Below are 20843 nucleotides of genomic sequence, written 5' to 3' on the forward strand. Positions count from 1 at the left end.
AAAAGTACAAAATAGAAGTTTTAAATGGTATTTAGAACATGATATGAACACAATTTAATTTTTCGCGCCCTAACGCGCCAGGTTTAAATTCGATTCTCGTCATATCATTTTTAATCTGTTATCGTCGAAATGTAAAGTTTTCTAATAAATTAGTAAACAATTTAAATTTTAACTTTGTCAATTTATATGAAAACTAATGAGTGTAAAAATATTATTTAAATTATAATTTATTAAAATGAATTAATATTCTTGACGACTTTAAAGACACGTCACTTCCTTCAATCAATAAAATAACGAGCTGCCAAGTGCCAACTTGATAGAAATATTATCATGGCGGCTTTCTAACGCTAAGTGAAGCCTTGTCAAAAAGCACCAAAAAGTAAATTTTAATTAAAACAGAATATTAGTAAATACTGTTACTGTACAGGCAAAAAAGTGATATAGTTAATCTAAAAGATAAGTTTTGTGTGATTCAAGGCTGTAACTGCTTCAAAGATCTTCGCAAAAGATGTAAGTTGTAATTTTTTTGTGTCAAACTTTTGTTTTTTGCACTGACTTCTAACAGTAGGGTAATTTTTTGTCGCGAATAGGTTTGACGATAGACGAGGGGGTCGTGGCGGACGTGGGGGTGGCCCGAGAGGGCGCGGTGGCGGTCGCGGAGGTATGGGTTCCAGAGGAGATCGATCTGAAGACAGATCTGGAGGCAGCCGGTTTGGTGGCCGAGGCCGAGACTCCAGCCGAGGCGGACGTGGAGGAAGCCGAGGCGGACGCGACAGTCGAGACGGTCGAGACGACTTCCGAGGAAAGTTCAAAAATGATCAACCCGGTGGCGCCCTGCGCAAAATTCGCTGGGAAGGCGTTACACTTACTCCATTCCAAAAGAACTTTTATGTGCCCCACCCTAACGTTCAGATGCGACCGATGTCCGAGGTCGAAGCTTATCGTAGCCAACACCAGATCACCGTCAACGGGCGCGACGTTCCAGCTCCGAGCATTTATTTCGAGGAGGGTGGTTTTCCCGATTATGCTATGAAGGAAATTCTTAAACAAGGCTTTCCAAACCCGACTCCCATCCAAGCTCAGGGTTGGCCGATAGCTTTATCTGGACGGGACATGGTTGGAATAGCTCAGACCGGGTCAGGGAAGACCTTGGCATACATATTGCCAGCGATTGTTCATATCATAAACCAGCCGAGACTTTTGAGAGATGAAGGCCCAATTGTCCTTGTCTTAGCGCCAACACGAGAACTTGCGCAGCAAATTCAGCAGGTGAATATTACTATTTCTTATTCTTGCTCTTTATATTAGCTATTTTTTTTTATTATTCCCACACAGGAAAGCCTTACATAAAGATCTGAATTTGGCACAACCATTGATCACAAAGTTCACACACTATGGTTTTTAAACAACAGCAAATAAAAAATCTGTCTGTTTGTAACAGATTTTCTTGTGTGGCAATAAGCTATGGTGTATTAATTTAAGAAATTTGTAAGCCAAATTAGTGATGTAATGTTATTTTTAAATATTTTGGTCCTGTGTGCTCATTTTGTACGTCCACATTTCAGAAACCTTTAGATAAGTGATAACGTTTTTATTGTTTATACTATATTGATACTTATTAACTTTTTTAAATAATTTGAAATTTGTTTTCCATTGTGCCCCCAAGGCTCTGCATTCGATGAATGGGATAACTGCAGTGTCCGATGGAAATTCTAACGACATGGATATAGTAAATTATTTGAATACTAATGTATTTTGATGTAGTCAATAGCTTAAACTGACCAGGGGTGTAATAGCTAATGGATTTGCAAATCAGCACACAGCTTGCATCAGGAATGTAAGCAAAACCAGAGCCATTCTTGATATTGAAAATAAAAAATTATATGTATAAAGCATCCCACAAGTTCTAAAAAGCTCTTAGCACCTTAATGTATTGTATTTTGAGATACTTATGTCTCAGCCTAACCTACAGCACCAATAGGTTTCCCACATTGTTTGTCACCAATAGCCGTACCCTTCAGATAAAGGTATTTGAGTGAAGAGGCCAATCAAGCAATTGTCCGTAAAAAAGCCAGGCATTGGCCAATTTAGGTTGGACGTAAAAATCAATCCACTATCTACTGGTATTTCACTAGAATAATCCTCTGAAAATGGTGTACTTTGTATTATTTTTAAGTAAAATCTAACAGTGAATAACAGTGAATCTAACTTAAATCTATCAATTTGTATTGACACTCAAATGTTGTAATTTGGTAACTCCATACCATATTGACAGTTTATAACTAATGCTACGAAATTAAAACTCATCCACCAATCAGCACTGGGCCAGTGTAGTGGACTACGGTCTTAAACCCTTCTCATTGTGGGAGGAGACTAATGCCCTGTGATGTGCCAATAATTGGGCTGATATGATGATTATGCTAAGTTTCTTAGTTAAAATGGAAGTTCAAAAAATACTTAACATTCGTGGTGTGAGCTAGTCCTGATTGCAATGCATTTATGGCTATGCACCCTACAGGGCTATGTTCGAAAACCTGTAGTAATTATGTAATAAATTCAATGTACTTTTCAATAACAATAATTAAAAATTTGATATAGATCTAAGGTTTCTGAACGTAACCTTAACATTTTATATGAGCACCTCACATATTTAATCATTTCTTATTTTCGAGTTGAGAACTTGTTTTTTACTATCATTATAAAACTATTAGTTACATATTTTTTCATGAAACCATCTCGCTTTGGTCATCCATGATAGGTACTTAGTGTATTATAGATATCTGTTTATTCTGCACATTAATTAAAACCTAGTAGACGATTGTATGAATTTTGTTGCGCACAAAAAAATTTTTTTAGCTATAAATTCCTAAACTTAATTGAATAATCCAATCGAATGTCCCAAAAGACACAATGAGCTTTAATTAAGTTTCTATTAATTAACTCGTATAGAAATCACAGTGTCGGTTTCACCAATTAGATGATCTGAAAAAGTGGTTCCAAAGCGAGCGTATTTCCTAGATGTTAGCACACAAGTGTAAATAATCAGTAAATTCTGACAAGAGTATAAAGAATACCATACCAGTTAAAAAATGAGATGCAGTAGTTTGTTGCTTTTGATGTTATTGATAATGACATCCTTGTGAAACTTTTATAGTTTTTTTAAGTTGGCCCATTACCACAGAAATCCGTCCTCCAGCTCTGTTTAGATAGCCTTTTCAGACCACTGTATGACTATCCTTACTCTGGCGTAGGGTTTTGCGATCTACATCCCTTTCCCCATGCCCAAAATTGGAACATTAAAAGTCTGACTATCACTCAGTTGATAAACCTGTTTGGTAAAATATACACTGTTGTTTAGGATGCACTTTGGGTCTTTACACTAAGGTTTGTAAGAGAAGAACAAAATTTTTTGTGTACAGCAGAATTGCTTTAGATAGTGTATTATTTTTTTTTTAAATCAAATATGTATAACTTCTTTCCGTAACAATATCTGCCATTCGAACTGGTGGTAGAGTCACTACAAACAGACAGACTTGATGTTTTGGAAGTGCTTATAAAGTACGCCTTCTTAAATAAATGAATGAGTACTTTGTGCTTCACCAGTAACTCTTTTGTCTGTTGTGTATGACGGTTAATTATAAATTATGATACAGCTACTTGTGTAGCAAGCTCACCTAGAAGATGACTATTAACTTGCGATTGTAACTAATTGGGTGTTAATTTAACAATGATTTTTACAACAATTATTGAATCCTGATGTATTTAACAAAGTGTTAATTGGTCACATTTTATGAAGTTTATAGTATATTCAAATCTATAACAATAGCATTTCTAATTAATTTCTTGAATACTGTTAGATATTATTTTTCCATTGTCTATTATGTAAATCCACACTTTTATGTCCTATGGTCTTTATGAAACAGGCTAGGGTCTGATCCTTTAAAGTGACATAAGACTTTCATCCTTCATACCTTTTCTGGCAGTTGCTAACTGGTGCTACAAGTATCGGGCTGTGTTAGTTTTAAGACAACCAGTTAGATACTTATAGGAAAAGTTATGTTAGGTCAAATCTGGCAATAAATGAAATTAAATATATTTTAAAAATTGTATTGTGTTGTGTATTCATATATTAAAATATCATTCCACATTTTTATAGGTGGCAACCGACTTTGGTCAGAATGTGGCAGTTCGTAACACATGCATCTTTGGTGGAGCACCGAAAGGCCCTCAGGGTAGGACCCTGGAGAGAGGGGTGGAGATAGTCATTGCAACACCTGGAAGACTTATTGACTTCTTGGAGAAAGGTAAGTTTGATTTATCTTGGCTCAGTTAAAACATATCTTGATCAGAATAACTTGTTGCCATTTCATATTACAATTGGACATTAAACAAAAAAGAAAAGCAATAAACATACTGTAACATTTGACATGTGCATTCAGTTAGTGTTACAAAAAACTGCTTAACTATTGTTACTTCTGTTACATTTTTTTGTAAGGCCCCTTCAAAGTCGCAAAACTACTTCCATGAGTGCCGATGATAGGTCTTCATGAAAATCGAATTTATTGAATTTGAAATTTGAATGTATTTGGGTTTGCTCCATCCTTTTTCACTACATACATTTCTAATTGCAAAAGTGTGTCTGTTTGTTTGTTTATACAACTTGTAACCGGAATGCTAAATAATGTTGAAGGGTGCATAAGACTTCAAAAATATATTTTTCAATAAAAATAACCCTGTAAAAATATTAAATCAAAAGAAGCATATTTATTCTTCTATACAAACGAATTCTTAACATTTTAAGTGTTTACTTATGACAACCCTATTGAGGACAAAAGACCGATACGCGCATAGTACCCACGGTACGCGACGCGTATCTTTATAATCGATAAAATAAGTGACACGAATCCCTTGATTTTAATTTACATGTGATGTTAGGGGTTTATCTGACGTTTACCTGCCTCTAAAGAAGCCTGCCTGTGATGTAATATTTCGGTTTTCATTTACACATTTTATATTTGTTAATGCCCGGTTAATCTGCCGAACTGGTCTTTATGAAAGTTGGCATAGTATTGTCATTCTGGAAATATTATTATATCTTTAAACAAGCAATTCTTGTATATATATAATTGGAATCTCGGAATCGGCTCCAACGATTTTTTTGAAATTTAGTATACAGTCGATAAATCGATCTATCTAGGATTCATTTTTAGAAAATGTAATTTTATTCGTGTTTTCCGGTAATAATCGATTTGGTGCAGACGAAGTTGCACGGGTCAGCTAGTAGTTTTTATTGTGGAACATCAAAGCTTCCCAATGAGATTTTTTATTTGTCACAACTGAGTTAGGTATAACTCAGCTACACACACAAACTAATATAAAGAAAAAAAAAATACAAAATCGATTGTTTTAAAAAAGTAAATTTTTTTTTTTAGTTATTGTTATTACGCAATTTAAGCAAGCACTAATTAGAATAACGATAGTGTTAATAAACAATGTTAAAACGTAAGTGTATGTTTATAGATACTACAAATCTTCGCCGATGCACATACTTAGTCCTGGACGAGGCAGACCGGATGTTGGACATGGGTTTCGAGCCACAGATCAGAAAGATCATCGAGCAGATCAGACCCGACAGACAAGTGAGTTTACTTTTTAGCTTATGCAAGGTGTTTTAACCCCTGTTAAATAAAAATAATCATCCATTGCAAGGGATGCAAAAGATTTACAGTAAAGTCTTTAATGTTTTAGTATCAAAATGAAAAAAAATGGCCATCATTAATGTAAGCTAGGCGGCTTTACATTATGAGTAAAACATATATTTTAATCAATAAAAAGTAATTATTTTGAAAATTAAGCTTAATTTGCTATACTCCGCGAACAGCAGCAGAATCTGTATGGTGTAATTTATAATTACTTCAATCAGTATAGTACTCCACACGAAACAGATCCTCGGCAATGTACCCTCTACACACGTTTCGCTCCGAAACCGGAGCATCCTCAGGAGATGTTGTCTTTACTCAAATTAAGCATAATTTTCATAATATATTATGGATTTCCGCAAAGTAACGCCTGCTTCTATCCAATACAAAGTAATATTATCCTATCCGACTTTGTGTCACTACACAGCAGATCAGAATACAGTTGTCACCACCCATCCTCTTCTGGCGAATATTATACGAAGCATTTTGTTTTTGTTACCCCTTGACTGCAATTTCACCTGGTGGCAAGTGATGATGCTGTGTATAAGATGGTAGCCTAATCTGTTAGGTAGTATGGTAGTCATAACCCTAATTGGTTTCTACGCGACATCGCACAGCACCACTGCACCAAGCGGCACGTCTTTGTCAGTAGGGTGGTAACTAGACACGGCCGAAGGCTCCCACCAGACCAGACCCCAGACACTTCAGAAATTATAAATTTAAAAAATTATAAAAAATTGCTTCAGCTGGGAATCGATCCTGGAACCACTTACTTAAATTCATAGCGCTTACCGTTTCGCCAGGGAGTTCTTCAAATTACAGGCATGGGAATATAACTTAAAACAGGCAGCATCGGCGTCCTTCTACTCCTACCAATTACCAAATTCATGTATTTCAAGTACGCCCAGTTTATAAGAACTTTAATACTATCAATCCACTCTGTTTGTAGTCTGTTTGTAGTCACTCTACCATCTACCGACCTGTCAGTCCAGTGTGGTTAGTATGGTCACGTCACCAATGTCCAGCCTTGGACTTCTCATATTATATTATTTCAATATATTATGAAAATTAAGCTTAGTTTATGAATAATTGTTGTCTTAACAATTATTAAATTAACAATAGTATGTCTATTTCTGTCTCATTCTTTGCCGGCTTAATCCTACACATTTTTGTATTTGTGTCTCTTACCTGTCGTTTTTTCCGTTGCATCCGGTTTGAAATCATAACAATTCTAAAGAAGTTTCACTTCAAAAATAAGCATATTTAATTGTTTTCCAGGTTCTCATGTGGTCAGCGACCTGGCCGAAAGAGGTACAGAACCTTGCGGAGGAGTTTCTCCACGACTACATCCAGATCAACATCGGTTCACTCTCCCTGTCTGCCAATCACAATATCCTGCAAATCGTTGATGTGTGTGAAGAATGGGAGAAGAACGACAAACTGATCACACTGCTGACAGAAATATCATCGGAGGAGGAAACCAAGACAATTATTTTCGCAGAGACCAAGAGAAAGGTTTGTTGACTTTATCAGACCCAGAAACCGAGTCCGAGCCTTAATTTAAGCAATTTAAATATAACTTGCTTCAATGGTGAAAAAAAACATCGTGAGAAATTCTGCATGCCTGAGAGTTTTCCGTAATGTTCTCAAAGGTGTTTGAAGTCCACCAATCCGTACTAGACCAGCGTGGTAGACTATGGCCCAAAGCCTTCTCATTCTGAGAGAAGACCGGCGCCCTATATGGGTCGGTTATGGGTTATGTATGTCTGTATTAAACGTAAGCTTATAGAAAAGTTCTATTATAGTATAAAGGACTATGTAATCGATAAAAAAGCTTGGGCTTGAATTATTGCTATAACCAGGTTGCTCAGATGGTGATAACAAAAAAAAACACCCGGCTAAGTTTGTTGTGGGCTTCTTCTTAAACCAGGACGCGTATTGAACCCTCGTAGCTTCAGTTTTAAGTTTACGAATGTGGTTATCGCCATCATCTCACTACCGTGTAATTCTTATGTACGCATCAAAAGTGCCACCTATGGGCCTACTTGAATAAAGATATTTTTGACTTTGGTTGATGATGGTGATAATGATGACCGAAAATATTGGATTCTCGATGAGATGAAGTTCTACAGGAATACATATTTTAGCTCCAGGCCCGAACTTTGAGTATTTAAATCAAAGTTCCGGCCTGGTCCAAAAATGTGTTAGTAGAAAGTATACTATGACCTCGTCATAGTCAGCCTTCCATAAATAACTTATTAAAATAAAATAAAATAGCCTTTAACTCCAAAAGGTCATTTCAAACACACTAATAAACATTTTAATTCTTTTAAATTTAATAATTAAAACATATTGATTCATTAGGTTAGGTATGGTTTTACAATAATATTAAATTAAAATTATGTACTTAAATTATTAATTAATTATGTCACGAGTTTCGGATTGCCTGTTGGCAAAGGCCTCCTATAGCTCTCGCCACTGCTTCCTGTTGACGGCCGATTGGCGCAGTTTGCAGCAACCCTGCTTTCTGTGTCCAGGGCCGTGGGTTCGATTCCCACAACTGGAAAATGTTTGTGTGATGAGAATGAAATGTGTTTCAGTGTCTGGGTGTTTATATGAATATTCTAAGTATTTATGTATATTATTCCTATAAAATTATTCATCAGTTGTCTTAGTACCCATAACACAAGCTACGCTTACTTTGGGGCTAGATGGCGGTGTGTGTATTGTCGTAGTATATTTATATTTATTTATTTATTCCTGTCGTGCGCTACTCGGCGCCAGTTAGGTCCCGCGGTCTGTTTAATGTCGTCTTCCCACCTCCTATATGGTCGGTCTCTATTTCTCTTTATTAGGTTTACTTATTTCTTATCTTTTAAGATGGTTATTAATTTTCATCATCATATCAACATGGTACCGGCCCACTACAGAACACGGGTCACTCGCAATGAGAAGGGGATAAGCCGTTGACCCGCACTGGGCCACGCTGGGCCCGGTTGGTGGACTCCACGTACCTTTGAGACATTATCGAGAACTCTCAGTTCCTCCAGTTTCCTCAAGATGTTTTCCTTCACTGTTGAAGCAAGTGATATTTTAATTAATATAAAATATACTATGACATAACACACATCGCCATCTAGCCCCAAACTGAGCGTAGCTTGTGTTATGGGTACTAAGATGACTGGTGAATATTTTTATGAAAAATATACATAAATACTTAGAATATACATATAAACAACCAGACACTGAAACGCGTTCATTCTCATCACACAAAAAGTATCCAGTAGTGGAAATCTAACCCACTGCCTTGGGCTCAGAGAGCAGGGTCGCTGCAAACTGCGCCAATCAGCCGTCAAAAGTGTTACTTAAAACGCACATAGCTTAGAAAAGTTAAAGGTGGGCGCTGGTGCTAACTCGGCCGCTCGAAAGTGAAGTCGAGCTCCTACCAAACGCGCTATCACCGTTATTTATATCGCGATATTGTTTTATCTTTATAATTTTGGTATCGTATTTTATGCGTTTGTATACGGGCCTAGTAGTCTGAGGCAAATAATCTGTTCATTTCGTGACATTTTCGCATCATCTCATTATTCGCAGGTGGATGAAATAACAAAGAGCATAAACCGTGCGGGCTGGCGCGCGCTCGCCATTCACGGCGACAAAAACCAGCAGGACCGCGACTACGTGCTGCAGCAGTTCCGCAACTCCAGAGCCGGCGTGCTCGTCGCCACCGACGTCGCGGCGCGCGGGCTCGGTAACTATACTGCACGTGTACACAACACGCACACATTACGCAGACAACACGGCCACAACACGCAGACTACTCTCTTAAAACACGCACAAAACACGCATACAACACGCACAAAACACGCACATATCACGCTCACAACTTGCTCACAACACGCTCTCAAAAACACGCACACATCACGACGGTCACAACACGCACAAAACACGGTCACAACACGCAAACAATACGTTCACAACACGCACACATCACGGTCACAACACGCACACAACACGCACACACAACACGCACACAGCACGCATAAACAAAATCACAGTCTTAAACATCTTTATCTTTCTAGAGATGGTTCATTAAAACTATTTGACGGATGTTAGACAGCAAAGTACGCGCCAAGAATATATTTATCTCACTAGTTTGCTTGCTGAAACTATTTAACAGATGTCAGACACCAATTTACGAGTTAATATTTATTATCTTAGTTGGTTCACTAAAAATAATTGACAGATCTCAGACACACCAATAAGACAGTATTTTCTATTATCTCACTAATTGGTTCGCTTAAAGTATTTAACAGAAGTCAGACACCCAGATATAATTTAAAACTCCGATACACATCCTGACTAAGGCTAAACACCAAACCTAAGTTAGTTCTGCTTGATACACACACCAACACGAATTACTTAATACACATAAAGTTATGGTTTAGATAAACGCAATAGAAAGCGATCAGCTTACTATGTTTGGTATAGGATATCTGATTCACACAATATTTTTTATGGTATCCAATAAGTTTATTAATTTTAAGTTTTTTTTAAATGAAGTAGACAGCATTTAAACTATAAAACAAAAAAAAAGGTACAAAATATTTTTCGAAAGTGTGCCCACTGTAAGTGCCCAGAAGTTTATTAATATCTTATGTTTGTGCCACCGCAATAGATTACAGTTAAGGTGGTGATGATTCCCGCCAAAATTTACATTAAATATACGTTGAAATATACGCAAACTAAAAAAAATCATATCAATAGGCAACAAAAACTCCACGTCTAGTCCAAGTTTAGTGGCCCAAAAGTTTTTGGTTGTTTACGTGATACTGGATATATCGACAGATTATTTATGCTGTTTTTAGGTTGTTTGTTTTTTTTAGAAATTGCAAACTAAATATCTCTGCCTTTAAGATTTCGGCGGATTACTAATACTAGCATAAGCAATTTCTAAAAAAAAACGTGTTCACGATTTCTAGGCGTCAAAAATGTGTAGGTACAGATCTAAAAGTAGTGCTATCACAAAGTTCTCCCTACAAAGAGATAGCATTAATTTTGGATCTCACAATTTAGTTATAAGTTTTCGGCATCCGAAATGGCACCATTGACGTTTAATTCACCAAAAAAAGGTTGTTTGCGAATATTTCAAAACAGAGAAACGATAAAAGGCATCAAACAGAAGATCAATACGAAGGCAGTTGCGAGGCTTTTTAACTGGTGGCCCTAAAAGCTAAATATCCTCGCACTGCGCACCGGGGTGTGAGGTCTAAGACGCATGTCAGGAGCGTAGCCCGGGCCTTTGATACCATTGCTAAGTGATTTGTAAACTAAAGGGTGCATTCGGCCTAAGCATAGATGCGATAAATTTGGTCTCGTTCAAAAATATCCAAACAATTACCTCAACAATGTATTTGGGTACATAATTCTCCGGCACACTGAAGTTAGCTATTAGGCTTGACTGTGTTCATTTTCAATTGTGAAAGTCTGCGGGCTCATTCCGGTGATTTAATTGTACAAAAATCTCAAATTTTAATGTTCAGTGAAACTTGGTGGTCCGATAATGAGATAACTAGATAATGCGTTATAATAAAACTTTCAATCTATTAAACACCTTGTTTCTATTGATAGTGCCGTATTCACTACAAACGTGGAAAAAGGCGTAAGAGTAAATTTTTGAACAGATTTTTATCTTGTTACTCTCAAGAAGTATAACTCTTAACTCGCAGACGTTTTTATTAAAAGACAAGGCCTCCCACGACAGAAGGGTTTGCCAATATTCGCCACTCTGGTCAGACGGGTTGGTGAATGCAGACGCTGCTGCGGGTCTCCGTTGTATCCCTTAGTCGCCTCGTACGACACCCGCGGGAAGAAAAGGGGTGGCGACAGCTGTTTTCTGATCTGCCGTCACCACCAAACTACCTTAAGTTACGGTATCTTCCGGGTACCTAATTAAATTCGCCTAAATTATAACACTGAAATTGGCGAAGTGTAGCTGAATCTTCATGAATTGAAAACTTATAAAATATTAGAATAGTGAACATAAATATTTTGTCAAGTATTCGAAACAAATCAGAAAAGAAAACATTGATATTTTTGGCGAGGTGTGTACTTGTGTAGGGCGCTGAATTATTAATATCTATCTATGTAAGGCCATTTTCTCAAAATGCAACCCCAGAATAAGCCAGTGAAGAAACTTTTCTGTGGTCTTGTGTCATGTCTCCTCTGTCTTTTCTAATAGGGTAAAAGATTCTATTGATAAATAATAATTTAATAAAATCGATATTTGGTCTACCTATTGATTAACGAAAACATTTATTTGGCTTTTTTATAAGTTTCAAAATTGTAAAATTAGGCTACTTTCTTTATTAATTTGTTACGTCACTATTCAGAGAAATGCGTATAAAAAAATATCCAGACTACCAGTCTACAGTAAATTATCAAAAAAAGAAAAAATGCGAGAACAATCGCGATACAAACCTTTATCTGAAAAACCTTAACCCTTTACGAATAAAGCTTAGATTCGCGTAATTTTAGTTAGATAACGGTATTGTCTCGCGACCTTTTATGAGTATTTTTGAATAATTTCTTAGTGTTATTGTCTGAAATATAATTTAGGTTTGTAATAAAGATTTGGTATCCAGGAACCTGAACTCTTAACAGCACAGCCTTGCTCTTATGGAGAAAATAGACAAACAGAACCTGACATGATATGACCTTAAAAATTCCACAGAAAAAGTTAAAACTTATTCCTTTGTAAAGGGAAATTTTGGGTTCCAGTATTCACTTTGAGGTGTACAACTTCAGAGGTTGTATAAGTGATTTTGTATAGGGAATTAGGCTTTTCTGTACAACACTTTAAGTTTTAGGATTGTAGATATTAATTATTGAGTGTAATACATAATGGCAATGTGAATATTGGAACGTACAAGAGGCTCACAGAAAATGACACAGCAATGGTGCCACAACGCCATTTAGAAATGTTCCTTGGCCATGGAAATAAGTACCCTATCGTAGAGATTGCCTAATCTAAATCTGGACTCCCCTAAAATATGTAAACGCATAAGTATCATACAATGTGTTATATCCAAAAAACTGAAGAGCGTTTCGCACAAAACTATACGTATTAAAATGTACGAAATTTAACAATTATTCATTGTAAAGTCAACATCTCCTGAGGATGCTCCGGTTTCGGAGCGAAACGTGCGTAGAGGGCGCATTGGGCGTGGAGTATAAGGATTTAAGAAATTATCAATTACACCATACAGATTCTCCTTGCGGAGTATAGCAAATTAAGCTTAATTTTCATGAAACGTATGAAGCTGGTTTTTTTTTATAAAAACTTAATTTATTTCTTACCTACTGCTATAAAAGTTACCCTATGTACTTTTCCAAACTATAATCTATACTTGTGCTAGTTTTCATCCATATTTTCGCATTTATAATTCACAGTAGTAAGATTCTTTGGATTGAATAAAAATTCCGATATGACTGCAATAAAAATTAAATCATTTATATGTATCGATTACTATAATATCTTTTATACCGACGCCATATACTAAGAAAGAGTTCCGAGAAGGGAGAAATTAAGAAAAATGCAAAGTATGATTTGTCGCTTTGTGAAAATGCTCTTCAAATGTTTTTCAGTTTTTGGTACTTTATTAATTCTAAAAACGTCTAAAAACTGGATCTATTGGAAAATGATTTAATGAATTAAATAATTCGCCAGTACTTTAAGTAATTACAAAATTGATGTATAAATTGAAGTATAATTAGGAAATACAACCAAATTGTGGCTATGAGTATTTTCTCTAACACATCACATATTGTGGTGGAGTCCTCAGTTTTAGATTAGACTCTTATATGTACCTATCGCTTAATGTGTTAGGATTCGTCAATTTATTACATTAAATTAAAAAGTTGTCTATTAATCAAAGAGCTAATTTACAATTGTCATCACAAAACAATAGTAATAAATTGACGTCTCCTTAGGCTATGTTCAGATGACGATATATAAACTTATTCAAAACGCGTCAAATCTTTTATTCTTCACCACATATACGTAATCCAACTACTGGATATTGGGAGGAGAGAAAGAGATGACCGCATCTCACTTATAGAAAAAAATGGCGTGACCTTGATATAATATCAGAAACGGTCGTTTTCGTTCATAATTTTTATTTTCAGTGGGTATCCGCGTTTTACCTCTATTGCCTTTTAAAGGTTGCTTTAAGTCACTTATCTAAAGCTTATATTTCAATGCTCTCATTTTAGTCGAGTCGATGATGAGCTTGGTAATAATTCTTTGTAAGTTCTTGGTAAGTTCTGGATAAATCTAGTCTTTACAGAGTCCCAATTCAGTTATTGCAATTTTGTCTCAATGGTCGATAACAACATGTACTATGTTAAAAAAAATATATAAATGAATAAACGTTTATCAATTATTAAAAGCGAAAAGAAAACTTGAACTTGAATAAGCTGCTATGACTGCCTATTGCCTATGTTAATAAACGTTTTTCATTTTGTTTTTATTTCTCTGTAGTTCCTTTTTTTTTGCCTGAAGCCGCACAATACTTTTGGGATTACTTACTAAACATGTCCAGCAGTGGACATCCATTGGTTGACATGATGATACTTTCATCATTTCTTCCTTTGTTATATATTCGTGACAAGCATATAAAACGCATCGACTACTGAGACATAATTGTAATAGCCGATTTGGACCCCTCGTCAACATATGTAATCATTCGTTACATCTGAACATAGTCTGGATAACTGGATGTGGATTCTGAGAACGCGGCAGCCGAACAAAATCCCACTTTAGGGTACAAAGTCCAGGCCAAATAATAATGAAAAATTTCCATGACTGACTCGGCACTTATTTTCGTTTTCATTACAGAGGCACATGCGTGCAGAGATATGGGCTAACTTTGCGGTGTGCTGCTGACTGCGACTCTATGATATATTATGACACGATGCGATATGATGCACATCACGAATAAATGATATGATAGTGATGACGGCTAGTGTCAGCGCACACTGTTAGAGCATGCTGCCTCTCAAAATGGAATCTCGGGTGTCTATGGTCTTGCGGATAAGGTTGTCGGGGGGACTTGGGCTGTCTGTAAAATATGCTCGAAAAAATTCTGCGGTAGATAGAATCTCGTGATTTAACTCTTTTTTTAATACCTTTTTAAGTAGTTTATTAAAAATACACTTTCCAACTTCTAGTGTTAAGCGCTAATTTTTTTTTTTAGTTAAAACTTAGTTTTAGACCTGTCCTGAATTCGCAAAAGACTACCCGCATCTAAATTTCTTTTCACTCTCCAAACCCGGAAACGGATGGCTAAACGACCAAGATTAGACAAGTTTGCAACTCACTTCTAGCAGAATGTCAGAAATCGACTTTTCATTAACAGACCTCTCTCTCTTAAAAGAACTTCCACTTTGCTTCTTGTTACTTTTACGTTTGTGGGTAGACAGTTCCATCCAGCCTATAAGCGATCCTTATCAATAGCCTTTACACATACATTATTAATTCTATTGTTTAAAAAGTAAAATATCTGGTTTCCTACACTTGTTTTCCTAACTAGGCTTGTCGTGACCTTTTGTTATTTAAATTGTCTGTGAATTTTACCAAAATTCGCCTAGAGTTATGAAGATTTATAAAATCAAACCTCGCCCGTTTAGTATTCCTTGAGATCAAGAGTAAATCTCTTTTAAGCAAGCGCTTTCCACTTGGAGCTTTTGAGCTTTACAACTGCTCTTGATTTATATTCACAAAAAATAAAATGTCCATACAGCCCACCGTAATAAGTTAATAAGGTTTCCGCAACATCATTTCCAATGTAACGCTCCATTCGTATTTTAAAGACAGCCCAATTTGATTGAATATCAAGATTTAATACACCGGCAAGACCAAACAAAAACAAATTAGCAATATTTGCTCGGTTATATGTCATGAGAGATTTGATCACGAACAAAACTAAAAAGCGCTACGCAACCTGACAGTTTGTAGAAACATTAAAAAAAAAAAAGTCCATGTAAATATGGGATTTGTGTAATGCACCCGACATGCACCGATTCTGATGATTCTCTTGGCCTACAACACTCCGGACACTGATGGGCATAATACAGTTCATTTCCAGCCAATCTACGCTATCTACGGGCTTTCGACTGTTGATAAGGTAATTTTGGTTTTGTTTTTGTGGTTTGGGAACTACACCTGGTGTTATTTTATTTTTTCATAACCATCCATTAATAAATTGGGACCAATCAATAGCATGATAACTTCATTTGTATTTGGTTAATTCATTGGCTGATCTAGTATCTTGTAATCGATTTTGGGAAATCCGTTTTATTATAGATCTACATTTCAAGGCCACTCTTATCAAAGTCCTATTTTAAAAAAAATGGCCTTGATAAGTTCCCCAAATCGTAAATTCCTAGAATAAATATAGTAGATTATTTCTAAAGTACAAAAGTCTTACATTGATTCCTAATTAATAAAAAAAATCTTAAAGGTCATCCCTAGATTTTTTTTTATAATTTTTAATGTTCGGACCATAGATTTCAAGATTATTTTGTTTGACGCTCGGCACTCTATCTGCGATGGCCCTGTTAACCATTACCAAATTAATTAAGTTAAGTTATAACCAAATTAATGGATGGTTTTATTGTAATATTATTATTTAAAGAAAAAACCCAATAAGTAAAATTGTATCATAAACCGATATACCAAATCTCTTTGAGATTTTATACGAAATTTTCAATTACACATAAATCTAATTCTCAAGCTATTAAAAAAAAATGTATACATACTAATTTGGTCATTGTTTGAATAATGTATCGTAACTTTAGTGTAAATTGTGTGCGCAATGATTTAGACGTGGAGGACGTGAAGTTTGTGATAAACTACGACTATCCGAACAACTCTGAAGACTACGTGCATCGCATCGGTCGTACGGGCCGGTCGCAGAACACCGGCACGGCGTATACGCTGTTCACGCCTAACAACTCTGCCAAGGTGAAGTATCTGCGACGAAAATATACATTTTTATAGTCCAACCATAGAATTAAGAACACACACCACAGATTAGTAGTATGTACTTAAGTGTGTCAATTTATGTATTGTTTATTCTAATTGCGATTTCCCGTCTCTCATGTATTATTGTGTACACTATCGTTAAGGTTACCTGGCAGAGATCACTTTTTGGGATAAGATCGCCTTTTGCTTTTAAATTTTTTTAAAAGTATATTTGTAATTTCTCCTTTACTACGCAATAAAGATGTTTAAATAAATAAAATAAATAAGAACGTACAGAATCCGTGCACACGACTAATATTGAAGCATCAAAAACCACTCCACTTTGTGTATCAATATACACACATACGTTTCTCGAACAGGCGATTCTTTTTTTTGTTATTTCTTGTTTTCACTTTTAATTTGTGCAATAAAGTCTATCGATCTATCTATATACGTTGGTATTGGACCTACCAACGTTAGCTTTTTGTTTTGGTCGGCAATATTTATTTATAATTTGGTCGGACTGTTCGAAAGAACTCCGATAAAATCGCCTAAGCTGTCGGCTTTATATGAATCCATTGATTTTTTTTTTCTCCAGGCGAAGGACCTGATGTCCGTGTTGCAGGAAGCCAACCAAGTCGTAAACCCTAAGCTATTGGAGTTGGCGCAATGTGGCATGGGATTCAAAGGAAAGTATGGTAAGAGACATTTTTTTACTATTTCACTGAGACCTAGCGGTGCGAAAGCGGTGATAGCCCAGTGGGTAGGAAGTGGACTTCACTTTAGGGGGGCCGAGTTCGAATCCCAGCACGCACCTCCAACTTTCCTAAGTTACGTGCGCTTTAGGTAATTCAAATATCACTTGCTTCAAAGGTTAAGGAAAACATTGTGTAATTTTAAATCTTATTTATTGCACCACCTACCTATTTTCTTTATTTTTTCCTTTTACGCCATTGGTTGTCTGGAAGAAATCGCTATGTAGCGATAAGGCCACCAAATTGTACTCTCTTGATATGTATTTATATCTCTATAACTACTTTTTTGCTTTGGTGTACAATAAGAGTGTATTCATTCATTCATTCATTCATTCATTGTGAGAAAAGCTCCATAATGTTCTCTAAGGTGTGCGGAGTCCACCAATTCGCATTGGGCCAGCGTGGTGGACTACGGCCTTAACCCCCTTCTCTTGGCAGCAGCTATTTGGGTATTTTTAATTTCTGACTTATTGATGGTCTGGGAGACTTCGGCAGCGACTGGTTACGTCACTACCGAAAAAGCGTGTAGCTTTTGGGTTCAGTTTGAATTGATGTATTTGAAGGAAAAATATGTAATATATAAATATATTACGAATGACACACATCGCCATCTAGCCCCGAAGTAACGGTAGCTTGTAATTTTTGTGAATCATCATATCAATTCTTTGCCGGCCCACTACATCGCACGGGTCTCCACACATGGTCCCACAATGAGAAAGGGTTTAGACCGTAGTCCACCATGCTGGCCCAATGCGGATTGGTGGACACCACAAACCTTAGAGAACTTAGTTTTCCTCACGATGTTTTCATTTACCGTTTATTTTATCATTTATTTTATCAAAATATCACTTGCTTCAAGCAAGTGATATTTAGATTGCTTAAAACGCATATAACTTAGAAAAGTTTGAGGTGCGTGGTGGGATTCGAACTCGACCCCCTAGATTTTTTTTTAATAATGTCCATAAATTTAACTTTTAATATACAGACAAACACCCAGACACTGTAAAACATTCATGTTCATAACACAAACATTTTCCAGTTGTGGGAATCGAACCTCGCAGCCTTCGACTCGGAAAGCAGGCTCGCTGCCCACTGCGCCAATCGACCGTCAAAATATCCCGTCAATAAACGGTTTCTTTAATATGATTGCAGGTCGCGGGCGATTCCGTGATCGCGATGACGACGGCGGTCGCGGGGGGAGGGGGCGTGGCCGCGGACGCGGGGGTAAGTCATCTGATACGCACAATCATACATGTTCAAGGTCATTTACGGACCAGTTAGACGGTTCACCTGATGGTAATTGGATAAACATTAGAAGTAAGCATAAACTTACAGTGCAATAAACTAGGTTACATAAAATTCATAATTCGTTTAAAGGAAATTGCATACAATTCTACAATAAACTACCCATTGACATCTTGGAGATGTCTCTTAAAAAGTCCAAAGTTTGTTTTAAACGTAAGCTTACAGAAAAGTCCTACATTATAAAGGACTATGTAATCGATAAAAAAGCTTGGGTGTGAATTATTGCTCTAACCAGGTTGCTCTTCTAATAATTTTAAATTACATTGTGAGATGGTGATAACAAAAAAAAACACCCGGCTAAGTTTTTTGTGGGCTTCTTCTTAGACCAGGACGCGTTTGGAACCCTCGTAGCTTTAGTTTTAAGTTTACGAATGTGGTTATCGCCATCATCTCACTACCGTGTAATTCTTATGTACGCATCAAAAGTGCCACCTGTGGGCCTACTTGAATAAAAGTATTTTTGACTTTGACTAGCTAACCGCCTGTAAACAGATCAACACTTCGCAGAGCATGTCCACCAACTAATTTAATTGCTCTAGTATATTTCACTAAAGTTCACATATTTCCAATTCCCATTGCTGGTCAAGAATTATTGGTTATTGGAACTTTCTGGTAAATAATTTAAAATCGAAGCGGTGACAGCCCATTGGGTAGGACTTCACTTGCGGGGGGACCGGGTCGAATCCTGGATATGAAGATGATGAATTAAAAATATCCTCGTTCGTTTCCAGGCAGTTCAAGATGGGACAACTCGTCCAACGGCGACAGCGGCGGCTTCGGTCAAGGCTACCGACAGGACTACAACAGTCGGCCGAACTATCGCGAAGGGGGCTTCAACAGGGACAGAGAGGGGGGAGGCAGCTTCCGAGGCCGAGGTGGCAGTAGAGGCGCCTCGCGCGGCAGTCGAGGCGGACAGGGATTCAGCCAGGGCTCATCCAGCTACGGCCAAGGCCAGGGGTACAGCCAGCCCGCCACCCCGGCGTTCACCCCCGCCCCCAGTAGCTACTACAATATGTATTCCCAACCGCCCCCACAATAAAAAGTAAACAAAATTAACTAAATAAATAAATAAATGAAACAACTCGTATGTAAGTAATTTTAACTACCCGTTTGCGGTTTAAAATGTCAAGAGTTTTTTTTTGTCTCTATTAAATATATTACGACTAAAAAGTTTTATTCTTTTACTACTTAATTTTTCAATGATTAACACGCTAAGGCCGTCTCTCAACAAGAGGTTAAAAGACGCGTTTAACTAAGTGACGCAATTTTTTTTAAATGTCAAATTTATGATATCAGTTTATGGTAAACCCTCAACTTTATGAAAAGTAATTTGTTGTTCAAAAGCTTTCCTTTATCTATCTTTGTTGCCACCCATTAATTAACAACCCAAAATGATTATGTTATTTTGCGTTGTTTTCAGACATACATATATTATATTGGATAGAAGCAGGCGTTACTTTGCGGAAATCCTTGATATATTGTGAAAATAAAGCTTTATTTGCTCTACTCCGTGAGAAGCAGGTCTTAACAATTATTCATTGTAAAGTCCACATCATCAGCGAAACGTGCGTAGAGAGTACATTGCCGAAGATATGTTTGGAGTGGAGTATAAGGATTGAAGAAATTATAAATTACACCATACAGATACTCCTGCTTTTCGCGGAGTATAGCAAGTTAAGCTTAATTTTCATAATACATATATTACAGCAAATTCGCTTAAATGTTTATTGTTTAACATGGACTTCCGCAAAGTAACGTTAACTTTAAACAGAGACAAACTATGATTATTATAAATTAGAAGTGTGTTAAACTTAACCGTTTTTGAAGATTTTATTTTTAGGACGTAACTAACATCTTTAGATAAAGTACAGAATTCAAATATACAACATTAAATATCGTAGTGCACAATACTTTACTGAAATTTTGAAAGATAAATCAACTTTATTGTTTAAAATTCAATCTTAAATAAGCTTCTTATATTTTGTTTGATAAATCTATGTATAATCTTCAGATTTATTTGTGTCACAAAAGTACAAATAATTGTTAACAATTAAC

At 36.4% G+C, this 20843-nt stretch overlaps 1 protein-coding gene across 1 annotated transcript; it reads left to right on the top strand.

The window, feature by feature from the left end:
• The first annotated feature begins 340 nt into the window (after positions 1-340).
• On the top strand, positions 341-20306 carry LOC120630718 (ATP-dependent RNA helicase dbp2-like). Its single transcript, XM_039900005.1, has 10 exons — positions 341-510; positions 591-1269; positions 4157-4304; positions 5521-5639; positions 6978-7214; positions 9297-9453; positions 16589-16728; positions 17327-17426; positions 18636-18707; positions 19520-20306. Coding segments are annotated over exons 1-10 (1962 nt in total). The 5' UTR covers positions 341-508; the 3' UTR covers positions 19828-20306.
• The last annotated feature ends 537 nt before the right edge of the window (positions 20307-20843 follow it).

This window comes from Pararge aegeria, chromosome 16 (assembly GCF_905163445.1).
Source record: "Pararge aegeria chromosome 16, ilParAegt1.1, whole genome shotgun sequence".
Classification (NCBI taxonomy): domain Eukaryota; kingdom Metazoa; phylum Arthropoda; class Insecta; order Lepidoptera; family Nymphalidae; genus Pararge; species Pararge aegeria.

Coding starts and splice junctions, on each gene's coding strand:
- LOC120630718 (XM_039900005.1), top strand. Junction 5,640..6,977: donor AGATCAGACCCGACAGACAA/GTGAGTTTACTT, acceptor ATTGTTTTCCAG/GTTCTCATGTGGTCAGCGAC. Junction 7,215..9,296: donor TCGCAGAGACCAAGAGAAAG/GTTTGTTGACTT, acceptor CATTATTCGCAG/GTGGATGAAATAACAAAGAG.